This window comes from Petromyzon marinus, chromosome 4 (genome assembly GCF_048934315.1).
Source record: "Petromyzon marinus isolate PM22_M1 ecotype Great Lakes invasive population chromosome 4, UKy_Petmar_22M1.pri1.0, whole genome shotgun sequence".
Classification (NCBI taxonomy): Eukaryota; Metazoa; Chordata; class Hyperoartia; order Petromyzontiformes; family Petromyzontidae; genus Petromyzon; species Petromyzon marinus.
The window spans coordinates 16,758,863-16,776,225 of NC_133670.1; the positions used below are offsets into that span (position 1 = coordinate 16,758,863).

Here is a 17,363-nt window from a genome sequence, read left to right on the forward strand (position 1 = left end):
CGTGTACTCTTGGACACGCGCAGTACGGTACTGATTGTCCACATCTCTTGCCATATTATATGGGGTGGTCCATTTGTAATTTTCCTGTTTCTTTTCAAGAGGCGATTGAATATTGTGAAAGCGACGGCTCCATATCTTTACAAGGATACAGAAAATGAAGGTGGTTAAGCATGGGTGGTGGGAGAGATGTTTACTCTATAATTTATATGTATTGGGATATATCTATACATGGATAACCATGTATACTCTCCTGCTAGTTGTACGTGATACACTTTTCACTTATTTTAGTGCTGTTTAAAATTATGGCTTATTTAATCGTTCGTTTTTGGCTGGAAAAGTGAAATCGACGGCTTTACATAAGCTATTAATATAGGAGGTGGCACGTTACAAAAGTGTTATATTATTTTGTTGATAATGTCAATATATTGCCAATGCTGAATAATTGTGAATGCATATTAAGTCGATGGGTATTTCAAAGGGACCTAACCATGGGATGATGATTCTGAGGAATGATTGACTTTTTTGAAAAATTAGAGAAGAGTGTATGTATCTACGTGGGCCAAAGTTACTGCGTGAACTGTTGTCAGGATAGATCCATCCCATGTGACCGCGCTATGGCACTGCCCTCTGACCCACGGGAAGGACCGACTGTATCCACTTTCACCATTGCAGTGGTTGGGAACCTCTGTGCTGCGACAGAAGGTTTCAAGCAAACTCAATTTTGTTGTTGTTATGAACACCTGACCTCTGCCAAGACATATAACACTGCTCCATGCACTGTATTCACTTACATCCGCTGTACATGGCAAATTAAACTGCCTAGAGTGCATCATGAAGCTGACCAACAACTACCAGTGTCTGATGCACTGTTTACTTTCATTATGATGCCTGCTTCTACCGCTTCTCGAATATTGAATTCAAGTGGGAATAACATTTACGCGCAGAGGACTAACATGTACAAAAAAGCGTGCAGTGATGTTACGCTCTCAGTATTGAGCTTGTGGAAATAGAACCACAATAGGAATATTTTTCACGTTCCCCCCCTCCTCTCCTTTCGCGTAATGTAAATCCAAATGGATGTTTACGATCCCTGCCAAACGTCAAAGATTTTTCCGCACAGACAAAGGGACCAGAGCTCGCTGTCGCCATCTCGCTGTGCTGTTGGCCGGAGTTGCTGGTAATTACCGAGCACGGCATGCAGTAGCAGACAGCGACAGATGAGGGACAGGTGTCGAGATCAGTGGGTGCATGCACCTATCGCCAAACAAAACACAGCCTGAAAAATGTACCTTATTAATGCGAACATGACAGTCATAATTATCCTCTTTAATGGCAGCCACGCTAATGCGAACAAAAAAAATAACACAACAGACCGTTGACTCAAAATATCCCAACAGTGATAACATTTAACTCTTGTTTTTTTTTTAAACGTAAATAAGTTGGAAAAAAAAGTCTAAAATGAGACGTGCAGCCTGCGACTCATCATGTTAGATTTAGTTTATCTCCCAAGAAGTGTGAAAATAAACGGCATAAGAAGTGACAAATGCAGATTGTTATGGAATCCCAGGCTGTTACATCTCCATTTGCAGGCACGACGTGATACCGTCCGCCATGCCACCACTGTGCCTGCTGGCACTTCTGCAAAAAAAATACTAAAAGCAACTGTGTGACGCACGACAAAGTATGCACGATGCACAATGCGTTGCCGAATGTGAACAGGGTGTGTGTGTATTATTGATTGAGCAATGGAGTTGATGGTGTTTATTATCACCGACTAAAACTAGCTATGATTGTGTTATAATTATCGTGTGTGACAGCATTGTTGCATTCGATTACAACACGTTATTGGAGTGGATCTGGAGATTTGATAGGTTTTTTTTTTAGAACAATTCAGTAATTCGCAACATTTGCCCTGTTTTACACGAAAATGTAGCATTCTCAGTTCATACTCAACGTGTGAATTATTGCTTTCGACGTCAACATCGCGTCCGTTTAGCCACCTTCGATGTAAAATGTCTAACGTGCTCTAATGATGACGTAACTTTCCCATAAATCATACATTTGTACCGGCTTGAAACCTATTTGTAGAATTGGTTCCTTACTTTATAATATGCACTGCGATCAGTTTCAAAACCGCTTTTTCTTGCCTGAATTTAAAAGACGACATCAACCAGCCCGTAAATATGTTTCAGATTTTTATCGGAGTGCAACGACTGTAAAACCTTAACCCAGGTCAAGCACATTACATAGTGCGCATATCCGTCAAGGTCCCCCATCCAATTTAAGGCGTCATTGCTACATTCGCAGGGAATGAAGGCAAAGATATATAAGCCAGGGAGTTGCATGGGACACACGTGCACGCACGCAATTGTCATCATAAATAGTGGACGTGTATTGTTAACGCGAGAGAAATCTGCCACGAATCTACAGTGAGGGAAAAAAGTATTTGATTCCTTGCTGATTTTGTACGTTTGCCCACTGACAAAGAAATGATCAGTCTATAATTTTAATGATAGGTTTATTTGAAAAGTGAGAGACAGAATAACAACAAAAAAATCCAGAAAAATGCATGTCAAAAATTTTATAAATTGATTTGCATTTTAATGAGGGAAATAAGTATTTGACCCCCTCTCAATCAGAAAGATTTCTGGCTCCCAGGTGTCTTTTATACAGGTAACGAGCTGAGATTAAGAGAACACTCTTAAAGGGAGTGCTCCTAATCTCAGCTTGTTATCTGTATAAAAGACACCTGTCCACAGAAGCAATCAATCAATCAGATTCCAAACTCTCCACCATGGCCAAGACCAAAGAGCTCTCCAAGGATGTCAGGGACACGATTGTAGACCTACAAGCACCTTGGTGAGAAGGTGACAACAGTTGGTGCGATTATTCGCAAATGGAGAAACACAAAAGAACTGTCAATCTCCCTCCGCCTGGGGCTCCATGCAAGATCTCACCTCGTGGAGTTGCAATGATCATGAGAACGGTGAGGATTCAGCCAAGAACTACACGGGAGGATCTTGTCAATGATCTCAAGGCAGCTGGGACCATAGTCACCAAGAAAACAATTGGTAACACACTACGCCGTGAAGGACTGTAATCCTGCAGCGCCCGAAAGGTCCCCCTGCTAAAGAAAGCACATATACATGTCCGTCTGAAGTGTGCTAATGAACATCTGAATGATTCAGAGGACAACTGGGTGAAAGTGTTCTGGTCAGATGAGATCAAAATGGAGCTCTTTGGCATCAACTCAACTCGCCGTGTTTGGAGGAGGAGGAATGCTGCCTATGACCCCAAGAACACCATCCCCACCGTCAAACATGGAGGTGGGCACATTATGCTTTGGGGGTGTTTTTCTGCTAAGGGGACAGGACAACTTCATCGCATCAAAGGGACGATGGACGGGGCTATGTACCATCAAATCTTGGGTGAGAACCTCCTTCCCTCAGCCAGGGCATTGAAAATGGGTCGTGGATGGGTATTCCAGCATGACAATGACCCAAAACACACGGCCAAGGCAACAAAGGAGTGGTTCAAGAAGAAGCACATTAAGGTCCTGGAGTGGCCTAGCCAGTCTCCAGACCTTAATCCCATAGAAAATCTGTGGAGGGAGCTGAAGGTTCGAGTTGCCAAACGTTAGCCTCGAAACCTTAATGACTTGGAGAAGATCTGCAAAGAGGAGTGGGACAAAATCCCTCCTGAGATGTGTGCAAACCTGGTGGCCAACTACAAGGAACGTCTGACCTCTGTGATTGCCAACAAGGGTTTTGCCACCAAGTGCTAAGTCATGTTTTGCAGCGGGGTCAAATACTTATTTCCTTCATTAAAATGCAAATCAATTCATAACATTTTTGACATGCGTTTTTCTGGATTTTTGTTGTTGTTATTCTGTCTCTCACTGTTCAAATAAACCTACCATTAAAATTATAGACTGATCATTTCTTTGTCAGTGGGCAAACGTACAAAATCAGCAGGGGATCAAATACTTTTTTCCCTCACTGTTCATGGTGGTCCAGATGTATTGTGACCCCCCATTTAATTCTTGAAAACATAATATTTGCTTTAATGTGAGGTTTATTTAAAACAGAAATGAATATGCAAAGGAAACACATGTTCGGGGTCAATTAATTGGGGGGGGGGGGTCACAATACATCTGGACCGCCCTCTATAAGCAAGCGTCGGGTGGGTTATTTGAGTAATTAGGCTTTGCCGTCCCCTTTTGAGTGAGCACACAAGACGAGGCAGCGAGCGCCGAGCCTCCGCACAAGCCAGGTGTCCTTTCTCATTTACACGCGCGACGTGCCGTCCCAAACACTCCCAGCCTCCCCACACCACGGGCTCAGCTGGAGGTTCGCGTCACTCAAATCACCACGCGATTATTTTATTTATAGACCTCGCTCGAAGAACGCCCATTGTATGTAATGGGAGCGTTTCGTGTTTGATATACTTCAATTACCGGGTAGGAAAATAAACGTGTTTATATAGATGCAACAAGCGAAATATAAATTAATATGAATAATCCCGTGTAGAATTATTATTGGATTAGCAAATAGCTGCAAGTGTGATTCCCCACCCCCACGCCAGCCTCTGCATTTGTTTTTAATCACTTTTCTGGCTCAAGAAAGTTGATCTGTTAAATGACCAGCGCAAACCTCTGTGCTCGTCAACATCATCGTGACATTTAATCTAATTAACTAAAGTCTGGGGGATATTTTAATTGCAATATAATTTATTTGGGAAAAGATGTTTCAATCCTGAAGTCTAGATCACTACATCATCAATTGATTTAATTTATTTTACCGTAATTTATAATGAATACATTGCTAAATAAATGTAACTACACCGCATTCCAATTCCACGTCAGTGATCTGACTTGTAAATATTTCCGACTAAAAAAGTCAACGTATAAGGCAAACGATGTTATTTGTAGATAGAAATAACGAACAGTAATTGATTTCAAAATGTGCCAGTGCGACAAGATGGCTCAGTGTTAACGCTTGCGCCTCTCAGGAAGAAGACCTTGGGTTGAACTCCCGTCTCAGGCAGCAGTGCACCCACAGATCAATACACATGACCGTCCATACAAACATACCATCTCAATGCAGCAAAAATAGAATGGCAAATAGTGGTACTAATTTGAATTTCAAAGCGTCGAAACACTGCAAGATAAATAAGTAGACGATGACTTCCTTGCGCATATTCGTCTCCACGTAGAACAGTGTCACGTCCCTACGCAACCCATCGGCTGCACGGCCTCGGAGGATTGCACCATTTCAGCAGCACTGTTTCAAGGCAAGCAAACTCTGGACCGTTTTCGACATACAGTGTCTCATCAGCAGACTCAGGCTTGTATCTACTACAGGCACTTTAGGAGAAAGCTGCACAGGGTTACCATATAAATCTAAACAGCACGTGCAGACCCAAGACATGAATAGCAGTACAACAGAGAAACCTAAAATGCAAGTTGGAGCAGATTGAGTGACGGCGTGACACACCACACAGCCGTCTCAAGCACCGCCTATCTGCCCAATGGTCGCGATCAAGGCGGCCGGGCCACGGGCCACCTTCTGTGCCCGCGTCCTCTTGTCACGACGCAGCGTGGGGGTGGGATTCTTACGCAGGGCCAGGGCGAGGGAGGACCAGGCGTTGACGTGGAACATCATGTGCAGGAACGAGGTTTGGTGCCGCAGCTTCATGTGCTCCTGCAGCACCCCCGTGAGTCCATCCAGCACCAGGGAGCACAGCTTGGGGACACGCGAGACAAAGATCCCCCGTGTAGTTTACACGGAGTGTCGGGGCAAGTGAGCGCATTATCAAGGCTGCCATAGCGCACGAGGGGGTGGTGTGGTCTGCTCCACGCCCCGGACGCCTTTGTCTCCCCACACAGACGTCCATGCCCCCAACAAGGTTTTAATCGTCAGTGGCCTTTAATGGGAGATGCAAAGAATGTCACGGGTCATCATTGCCCCCCGCCTCCCAGTGATTCAGTGATTCAATGAACACAGCGTTGGTGTACGGTGCTATTTCAGGAATATTTTGATGGTTTTTTTCCTGGATTTTTTGTTTGCAACATGCACAAAGTCACTTTAAGATGTTTTCTTGTTCATGTTTTTGTTTGTTGCGGTTGCACCCGATTCAAGAGCCGAATGGCTCACAGGGCTATACCAAATAAATGAAACTATGAAACTATGAAATGAACCGTCACGATTTGCGGCAGTGATTCAAATATCGATATTTCTTTCTGTTTTGTTTTGCAATGTTGTTCGCCCCATTGACCTAAAAAATGTAACAGTAACGTGTTCATTACTTCTCCTAAATCGTAACAAATCGATGCTCGCAAGCACATTTCTAAAAGTTTCACGTGAGCATACTAATCAATTTTAATTGTTGATTTACACATCAATAAGTGCCTGCCTATTAGATGCCACTCGAACGGTAAAGAGTGCAGAGGGAAAAAGCCACGTTCATGCTTCGGTCTCCACGGCGCGAGGCCCGACTCTTCAGAGGCACAGCAGATGTCACATTAACTCGGAGGGAATCTGTCGCTAAGACGTGGCTACGGCATCGCTATTGTAGGTTTAATTACAGGACTGCAATGCTGAATCTCCTACCCCCCCCCCCTGCTCCTATCGTATTTGGAACAGGAGTCCAACCACATCAAAGCAAGATAGGCCATTCACTCTTCGTGTCAACAGATTCGCGGTCACAACAGCTGTTCAGTTATGAAGTTATGTTGCCAAATGTTTTTTTCCCAGCAGTAACCGCGTCCAAAACGTGCAATGTTCACGAACTCAACCCACGCACCCGATGAGCACCCTCTGGTGTCCCTTCATCACATAGCAGGTGCAGTAGCCTACGGCTGCTGAGATGTGTTTTGCATCGTATGCAAATTGAAATATTTGAACGGTATTTTACAAAAATATTCACATATAACTCATATTCTTTGGGTATTTCGGTAAAGTCACGTAGATAGGTTCAAAGAAAATAACAAAAAATAACAAAAAAAACTCATGACGTTTCGATCGCGACACAAGCGTTTGTCATCAGGAAGAGGGGGTTAGCTTCTAAAGGTAAACTGTTTATAAAGGTTTTAAATGGGCGTAGCCCAAATGTCAGCGACCAATGGAAATGTAAGTGGTGGGCAGCGACCGTGACGGTGCTGGGTTTTCCCACCAATCAAAGGGCTGCCCAGTAAAAATTAGCATATTAATGTGAGATCGTTGAGAGGCCTCCACGAGGGGCGCCCTGAGGTGGCTATGTTAATATGAGAGATTAGCATGTTAATGTGAGAGATTATCATGTTAATGTGAGAGATTGGCATGTTAATGTGAGATATTAGCATGTTAATGTGAGAGATGTTAATGTGAGAGATTGACATGTTAATGTGAGAGATTAGTATGTTAATGTGAGAGATTAACATGTTAATGTGAGAGATGTTAATGTGAGAGATTAGCATGTTAATGTGAGAGATGTTAATGTGAGAGATTAGCATGTTAATATGAGAGATTAGCATGTTAATGCAAGAGATTAGCATGTAAATGTGAGAGATTGGCATGTTAATGTGAAAGATTATCATGTTAATGCGAGAAATTAGCATGTAAATGTGAGAGATTGGCACGTTAATGTGAAAGATTATCATGTTAATGTGAGAGATTAGCATGTTAATATGATAGATTAGCATGTTAATGCGAGAGTTTAGCATGTTAATGTGATAGATTAGCATGTTAATGTGAGAGATTAGCATGTTAATGTGAGAGATTATCATGTTAATGTGAGAGATTAGCATGTTAATGTGAGAGATTAGCATGTTAATGTGAGAGATTAGCATGTTAATGTGAGAGATTAGCATGTCAGTGTAAGATATTTTCATGTAAATGTGATAGATTAACATGTTAATGTGAGAGATTAGCATGTTAATGTGAGAGATTAGCATGTAAATGTGAGAGATTGGCATATTAATGTGAGATATTAGCATGTTAATGTGAGAAATTAGTATGTTAATGTGCGAGATTAGCATGTTAATGTGAGAGATTAGGATGCTAATGCGAGATTGGTATGTTGATGTGAGAGATTAGCATGTTAATGCGAGAGATCAGCATGTTAATATGAAAGATTAGCATGTCAAATGTGAGAGATTATGTTAATGGTATATTAACATGTTAATACGAGAGATTAACATGCTAATGTAAGCGATTAGCATGTTAATGTGAGAGATTAGCATGCTAATGTGAGAGATTAGTATGTTAATCTCTCACATTAATCTCTCACATTAACATATTAATCTCTCACATTAACATGCTAATCTCTCACATTAACATGCACATCTCTCACATTAACATGGTAATCTCTCACATGAACATGCTAATCTCTCACATTAACATGTTAATATCTCACATTAACATGTTAATCTCTCACATTAACATGTTAATCGCTCACATTAACATACTAATCTCTCACATTAACATACTAATCTCTCACATTAACATGCTAATCTATCACATTAACATGCTAATCTCTCACATTAGCATGCTCATCTCTCACATTAACATGCTCATATCTCACATTAACATACTAATCTCTCACATTAACATGATAATCTCTCACATTAACATGCTAATCTCTCACATTAACATGCTCATCTCTCACATTAACATACTAATCTCTCACATTAACATGATAATCTCTCACATTAACATGCTAATCTCTCACATAGCCACCTCAGGGCGCCCGTCGTGGAGGCCTCTCAACGATCTCACATTAATATGCTAATTTTTACTGGGCAGCCCTTTGATTGGTGGGAAAACCCTGCACCGTCACGGTCGCTGCCCACCACTTACATTTCCATTGGTCGCTGACATTTGGGCTACGCCCATTTAAAACCTTTATAAACAGTTTACCTTTAGAAGCTAACCCCCTCTTCCTGATGACGAACGCTTGTGTCGCGATCGAAACGTCGTGAGTTTTTGTTTGTTTGTTATTTTTTGTCATTTTCTTTGAACCTATCTACGTGACTTTACCGAAAGCCCCGTAGAACATGATTTCCTGCAGTCACGAAAGCTTTAAGCCAACACATATAACTCATTACCAGAATACTGCACCCCTTGCAAACACACCCTCTCACGCCGTGCGTGATGAATCCAGGTCGTCCCAATCACCCGAGCTCAGCAACCCAACAACACCACAAACCCTCCTGAGCCACATTCGCCACCCCTCGTTAGCTCCGTTGAATGACGTCGCCGTGAAGCAAGACACGTGCGCACGGTGGCATCGAAACACCCCCCCCCCCCCCGCCCGCCCCTGTTAGACCGCCAGCTTTGGGCGCACGACTCGAAACGCAACGAGCTCTTAACGATGCCGTGACAGATGCCGCATTAACAGGCGCGGGCAGGCGGGCACCTGTGCCTGAGCCGGACTTGCCCACCCCCTGCGCGATGCCAACGTGCCAGGGCACAGAAGCAAATGCCAACGACGATGGTAACAGCGGGAGAAATTGACGGCTCGCCCACCAGCAGGAGCTCTCCGACCCCCACCCCGCCGCGCAGCGCGGATGTCCCGGCGCGCTCCGCACCGTCGCGGTACATGAACAGGGTCACCCCCGTCACGATGAGCAGCACGCACAGGTACTTGGCCACGGGGTATTTCTTGCGCGCAAACACGAGGCCCAAGAGGAACACTGCGAGGCAGAGGGGGGTGGTGGTGGTGGGGGGGTTGGGGGGGGAGAGCGCACGCAGAGACGCGGATGCGTTTAGCACACGGAGGGTTCGGGGGTGGACGTTGAACGTGGCGGACGGCCTTGGCCGGATACCGAACGGCAAAGGTGATTCGGTGGTGACAACAATGATAAATGTTCACCGTGCCACGGCCGTTTACGCAAACAAGGGGGTGCACGTCCCGTAGCGGTCAATGTTGTCATTGCGACCTATTACAAAGTGTGCCATCGCTGGTGTGCGCTCTGTACCGCTGTGAATTTTGCCAAGGGGTGTGCGTTGCGGTGGCTTTTTTGTTGCAAACAAATGCTGCCATCTGCTGAAAAAATCAAGAGCTCCTCCTCCATTCGCCGTCCCCTTGCGAACAATCAACGGGTGCTCTTTGCTCTCATGCAGCGGCAATAGGTGTTTGCAGTATGGGTGTAGCGACCCATGGATTAATCAATTAATGTTCATTCTTAACATCAATGGGGCTTTTTTTTTAGTTAATCTTATATGTAAGTGTTAAATTGATCAGCGTGCCGTGCTATAAACCCGATTCCTGGCCACGGCTAACCCCCCCCCTCCCATTACCAATCAACATTGACCACCGTGGTGAAGTATGGTCAAAATCTCCATAACTGGATTGAGAATGGCTGAAATCGATTTTGTTATTTATTTTAATTGGTTCACCTCAATGTTTAAACGTTTACTCTTTAAACGCTTGGCGATCCTCAATCGCGACAATTCGAGTGGCCACGGTGTGAATCTTGTTAAACCCGCCGTTTGTATGTCACCTCGCGTGAAGCAATTCGCTACACGTTGTTTTTTGTGTTGAACCTCTTTCGCACCGTACGCAGCCAACCGTGCTAATCGGAGGTTCGTCGCTAACTACGTTTTATTTAGGGCATGTGTAATGACTTCATTGCCCAGCGGCCGTGATTATGTGAGCGGGCAGATGTTACTGGTTTGTGGCAGGAAAACAAACGCACATTTCAAGGCAATTAACGTGGGAGAGCTGACCTGAGATTGGTTTACATGACTTCCCCAACACCTAAACACACAGACACACGAAGACGCGAAGGTTAATACGGCATTAAACAATTCCCCACTCGCATTCAATTACTTTGGTTCTCAAAACAAGGACAAGTCTGATGCAGCATCACTTTGTCCCGTCGAGTGATGCTAATTTAGCCATTCTCTGTGTGCATTCATCACGTTCCCCACCACTGGATTCCCATCAACATAATTTGCCCACTTGTATTTGTATGGGCTGAGCATTTTACTGTTTCGTAAATGGAATTTGTCTTTCACTGACACTACTAACATGTTGTGATAGCAGTGTTCTGACTATAGCTATAATTGAATGTAATTTGTCACATGTAGATTAATTCGATGTGTAAAAAACCGAATTCAGTCCATCCTAAATGCATTTATTTTAGAAACATTGAGGATGCGTACATTTGTATCCTGATTGTGACTAAGATAATGTTTTTGTAAGAACGTACACATTTGGTATTTATTTTTGCATGCATTTCCTGAACGAAAAAAATATATGCTAAAATAATTACTACTGTGAAACCATAGTAAACAATAAATGTACCAAATCTGTATATTATTATAACAATAACTCAACTAAACAATCTTACAGTCTCATACCAGATATTAATCATACGTTGATTGTTTAAGAGGTGTTAAATATACTCTATCCTATATTCTAAAGTGCCAAAAAAATAATTTGCCTTTCACATTCTTCATTGGAATCAAGTACATATTATACGGGTAGGAACCTCCTGATTACATCGGCCCACAGGGGATTACTGTGTCCGTCTGTCCGTCGTGCATCCAAAAATGGGAGGGGTGGGGCTGGATGGAGAGGGGACGGTGGGGAGGGGCTGGGTGGGGAGGGAGGGGCTGGGTGGGGAGGGGCTGGGTGGGACTGGGTGGGGGGTGGGAGGGGTGGGGCTGGGTGGGGAGGGGCTGGTCACCCCGTGGTGCCCTTATAAAACTCAACGTTTAACCTACTCACGCCGGCTTGTGCCCGCCCTCACAGTCGGGCATATTTTCAGAATACACCACGTGCCGCCGTTGACCCTGTCCATTGACCGAGCAACCCAACGTTCCTACCAGCTCCCTCCGCAGGAATGTGTTCATAGCACGGTTGGCTAAGTACGGTGGGAGATACACTCAACATACATACATAATACTGGCTGCAAAAACAGAAAGATCTGATTGCCCACTGCAACTGGCGAGCTGTGTAAGATTGGCGACTCGCGAAACAAGCTGTGGCTCTCCGATGCCTTCTCGCATTCGGAGAGCTTACAACTTATGTTTTCTTCATTCAAACAATAAATAGATAGTCTGCTTCGGCACCAAACACGCACGTAACAAAAACAACTAAGACCACCAGCCTACGGGCCTTCTGGACCAATGTTTCCCAGCAGCATTTATTTGCTTCGGAAACCACATCTATGGTTTCCATTTTCAGAGCATCATCTGCAGAGTTCGGCTTGTTAAATAAAATATGCAGATAGCTGATGTTGCTGGCCAATGCTTTTAATTGCTGTGTGAGATTCTGCATAATGCACCCCAATCATAGTTGTTTAGCGCAAGCCCAAACACCCAAAATGCTCAGCAGCTAGTAACAAACAGCGCTGTTGATGGCGTTAACAGACAAGGGTTAACACGTTCCTCGAACTGAGCAAAGTTCTAAGAAATTGGGTAAAGTGACGATGGTATGGAATTCCAAAGTGGGAGCAGTGCGAGGAGTGAAAGCATGCATGCTTTTGTGTGAGTGTGAGTGTTGAGCGCATTGTATGTTGGGGGGCGGTGAGGGTTGGAGGGCACCTGGGTGGGATAGTGGATGAACTGCAGGGCCACGTTCCCAGAGACCATGGCCCCCAGGCAGGTGAGTGCGCACGCCATGTACATCCACTGCGCCGTGTGGTCCACAACCGGGGATGGTGCACAGCATCTCACTGAGCGTGGCAGAGGAGGACACCGTCGCACATTTGCCTTCCTCCTTCTTGAGTTCTCTGCCTGAGGTCAGGTTCAAGGTTCAAGTTCCCTGCATCCGATTTCAGTGGCATAGAGTGGTTGGCATGGGGCCCTGGTGCACAAATTGTAAAGCACGGTGGCGAGATGTTAACTACCTCTCCTGCTGTGCAAGAGGTCGTGGGTTCGATCTCGACCCTGACGATGCCTGTATATTTGGAGTTTTGCATGTCTCTTTCAACGGGACCTCTCTGGCTTTTCCCTCCACATTTATAAACGACATGCGTTAGAGTATTTGGCTGCTACACATTTCCACGTGACAAGCCACTTCATTTAGCTATCGTCTGTGGCCAGGTCGCTTCTGAAAAATAACGAAATAGCTCAGTGGGCCTTACCCTGGTAAAACATTTTTATATCTCAACGAAGTGGCTTATCGTGTGCAAATGCAGAGCAGCCAAATATTCTAAACACAAAACCGGAGGATCCGGAGGAAAATCCACACGACCTTGGGGTGAACATGTAAACTCCAAATACACAGTCGTCAGGGTCGAGATCGAACCCACGACCTCCTATACAGCAGGCGAGGTAGTAAACATCTCGCAACCTTGGTGAGATGATTCCGCTGTCCCCTGCAAACGAACGGGTCCCACGACTCTCGTCCCAAACATTTAGAATTTGACCTCCATAAATTGGAAGAAAAACATATGCATGTAATTGGGATTTTAGCGAGTGTTGGGGGTTAGGTAAATAGATTAATTTAGGTATGCAACAGTGGAATGACAAATAGTTGTGAAATTAATAGAGTTATGGTTAGGTATGCAGCATTAGGGGTTAAGGCATATGAATACGATTAGTCCAGATCTAAAATATATTACGATGCACATTTCAAAGCCTTTTGTGTATTGGAATTAAAAATCCATATCGTATACAGCAGTAGTATTGTTGTGAGAGCACCTGCAAATGCGTGTGTTGGTGACAAACACTCACTCATCCGGGCAAACGCAGCGCCGCTTGCGCACTGCATGAGCACGAGGGTGAGTGTGAACGTGAACATCTCCCCGTGCCCGTAGCGGCCCCGAGTTCTGTGCAGAAACCACAGACGGCACAAACACCGGCCACAGTAAGCACAACTTGCAGCCATGCACACCACACACACCAGCCATATGAACACCAGCCATGCACACCACATACACCAGCCACATAGACACCAGCAATAGACACAACACACACCAGCCACATTAACACTAGCCATAGACACAACACACACCAGCCACATTAACAGTAGCCATAGACACAACACACACCAGCCACATTAACACCAGCCATAGACACAACACACACCAGCCACATTAACACCAGCCATAGACACAACATACACCAGCCATATGAACACAAGCCATGCACACCACATACACCAGCCATATGAACACCAGCCATAGACACAATACACACCAGCCACATTAACACCACCCATAGACACAACACACACCAGCCGAATAGACACCAGCCATAGACACAACATACACCAGCCACATAGACACCAGCAATAGACACAACACACACCAGCAACATTAACACCAGCCATAGACACAATACACACCAGCCACATTAACACTAGCCATAGACACAACACACACACACCAGCCGCATAGACACCAGCCATAGACACAACACACACCAGCCACATTAACAGTAGCCATAGACACAACACACACCAGCCACATTAACAGTAGCCATAGACACAACACACACCAGCCACATTAACACCAGCCAGACACAACACACACCAGCCACATTAACACCAACCATAGACACAACACACACCAGCCACATTAACACTAGCCATAGACACAACACACACCAGCCACATTAACAGTAGCCATAGACACAACACACACCAGCCACATTAACAGTAGCCATAGACACAACACACACCAGTCACATTAACACCAGCCATAGACACAACACACACCAGCCACATTAACACCAGCCATAGACACAACACACACCAGCCACATTAACACCAGCCATAGACACAACACACACCAGCCACATTAACACCAGCCATAGACACAACACACACCAGCCACATTAACACCAGCCATAGACACAACACACACCAGCCACATTAACACTAGCTATAGACACAACACACACCAGCCACATTAACAGTAGCCATAGACACAACACACACCAGTCACATTAACACCAGCCATAGACACAACACACACCAGCCACACAGTAGCCATAGACACAACACACACCAGCCACATTAACACCAGCCATAGACACAACACACACCAGCCACATTAACACCAGCCATAGACACAACATACACCAGCCATATCAACACAAGCCATGCACACCACATACACCAGCCATATGAACACCAGCCATAGACACAATACACACCAGCCACATTAACACCAGCCATAGACACAACACACACCAGCCGAATAGACACCAGCCATAGACACAACATACACCAGCCACATAGACACCAGCAATAGACACAACACACACCAGCAACATTAACACCAGCCATAGACACAACACACACCAGCCACATTAACACTAGCCATAGACACACCACACACCAGCCACATTAACAGTAGCCATAGACACAACACACACCAGCCACATTAACAGTAGCCATAGACACAACACACACCAGTCACATTAACACCAGCCATAGACACAACACACACCAGCCACATTAACACCAGCCATAGACACAACACACACCAGCCACATTAACACCAGCCATAGACACAACACACACCAGCCACATTAACACCAGCCATAGACACAACACACACCAGCCACATTAACACCAGCCATAGACACAACACACACCAGCCACATTAACACTAGCTATAGACACAACACACACCAGCCACATTAACAGTAGCCATAGACACAACACACACCAGTCACATTAACACCAGCCATAGACACAACACACACCAGCCACATTAACACCAGCAATAGACACAACACACACCAGCAACATTAACACCAGCCATAGACACAACACACACCAGCCACATTAACACCAGCCATAGACACAACATACACCAGCCACATTAACAGTAGCCATAGACACAACACACACCAGCCACATTAACACTAGCCATAGACACAACACACACCAGCCACATTAACACTAGCCATAGACACAACACACACCAGCCACATTAACACCAGCCATAGACACAACACACACCAGCCACATTAACACCAGCCATAGACACAACACACACCAGCCACATTAACACCAGCCATAGACACAACACACACCAGCCACATTAACAGTAGCCATAGACACAACACACACCAGCCACATTAACACCAGCCATAGACACAACACACATCAGCCACATTAACACCAGCCATAGACACAACACACACCAGCCACATTAACACCAGCCATAGACACAACACACACCAGCCACATTAACAGTAGCCATAGACACAACACACACCAGCCACATTAACACTAGCCATAGACACAACACACACACACCAGCCGCATAGACATATAAGTCATAGACACAACACACACCAGCCACATTAACACTAGCCATAGACACAACACACACACACACCAGCCGCATAGACATATAAGTCATAGACACTGCAGACACCTACCAAAGAAATTGGACACCACAGCCACATTCACCACAGGCGCCACAATCAGAAGCGCCACAGATACCGGTTTGCATGCCCCACAAAACCCGCTGTCGGTGCATCTCATGGCAAATGACAGCGCAATCGCCCGAAAGCCCATGCGGGCTTGTCGACTTTGCACTTCCATACTATTTTTTTTTATGGAGTAGCCTACTGATGCACTATGGGTTTCATATCAGAGGGAAAAAAACGCACTTACATAAAATAATGGGAAAAAGAGAAACCACGGTATGCCTGTAAATGTGAAAGTTGACGTGTCAAACGCGCCTTGTAACTGTGTGATAGGAAATGCAGTCAGTGTTGCCTCTCCGTGGCGCTGGCATTATCTCATTCGCGCAGGCTTATTCGCCCAGTCGCTTTGCTCACCATTCCAACGCTTATCATGTAAATGCAGGAATGGTGACGATAATAATAAGGCACGCCAAGGAAAGAAAGACCGATCAAATTACCCAGATTGTTCCGCAGCACAACACAACGCGCCAGACTTGGCGAACGCAGAAAATACGCGTGCGTGCAAGATTAAGAAGCCTCCACCACCCCCAATGTCTGCACAAGCCCCGAGCGAATTGGCGAGAAAGTGACACTATGAGGCGCTTAACCAGCTTAAGCCAGAAAGGGAACAGGAGGGAATGCGCGTGGACATTAAGTGACCGAGACATCAGATAACGCCTGCCCACACCTGATGTTCAGACCCCAATTGTACAGCCATAACCACATAAACAACGACACGCCTATTTCACACTCGCAAGTAAGCTGTTGATGTCTGTACTCTAGTCTCGACTTCCCCTCCTGGATATCACAACCTCCTTATTTTTCCCTGGGGACTTGCGACCTGGAGGTCCATCTAAAATGTGTTTTGCCTATTGACCTGTAAATACTGGCACCTCTCCTACCCATGGATTGTGGGCAGAGAATGCGCATGGGGGAATACATGATTGTGAGACACTGAGGAGGAGACGATTCTGGGTTTCACCGTGACACGAGATCCTCAGT

General features: G+C 45.1%; 1 protein-coding gene across 5 annotated transcripts in view; it reads right to left on the reverse strand.

Annotated features, from left to right (window-relative positions):
- Positions 1–17,363, reverse strand: part of LOC116938588 (solute carrier family 35 member B1-like) — a 45,403-nt gene that overhangs the window by 4,023 nt on the left and 24,017 nt on the right. For all 5 annotated transcript variants that reach the window (XM_076058864.1, XM_076058848.1, XM_032945914.2 and 2 more), the window contains 5 exons: positions 13,668–13,762; positions 12,534–12,664; positions 10,710–10,740; positions 9,507–9,673; positions 5,618–5,744 (listed from right to left, as the gene is read on the reverse strand). In XM_076058864.1, the coding sequence (XP_075914979.1) occupies positions 5,618–5,744; positions 9,507–9,673; positions 10,710–10,740; positions 12,534–12,664; positions 13,668–13,762 (551 nt within the window). The remainder of the gene's footprint in view (positions 1–5,617; positions 5,745–9,506; positions 9,674–10,709; positions 10,741–12,533; positions 12,665–13,667; positions 13,763–17,363) is intronic.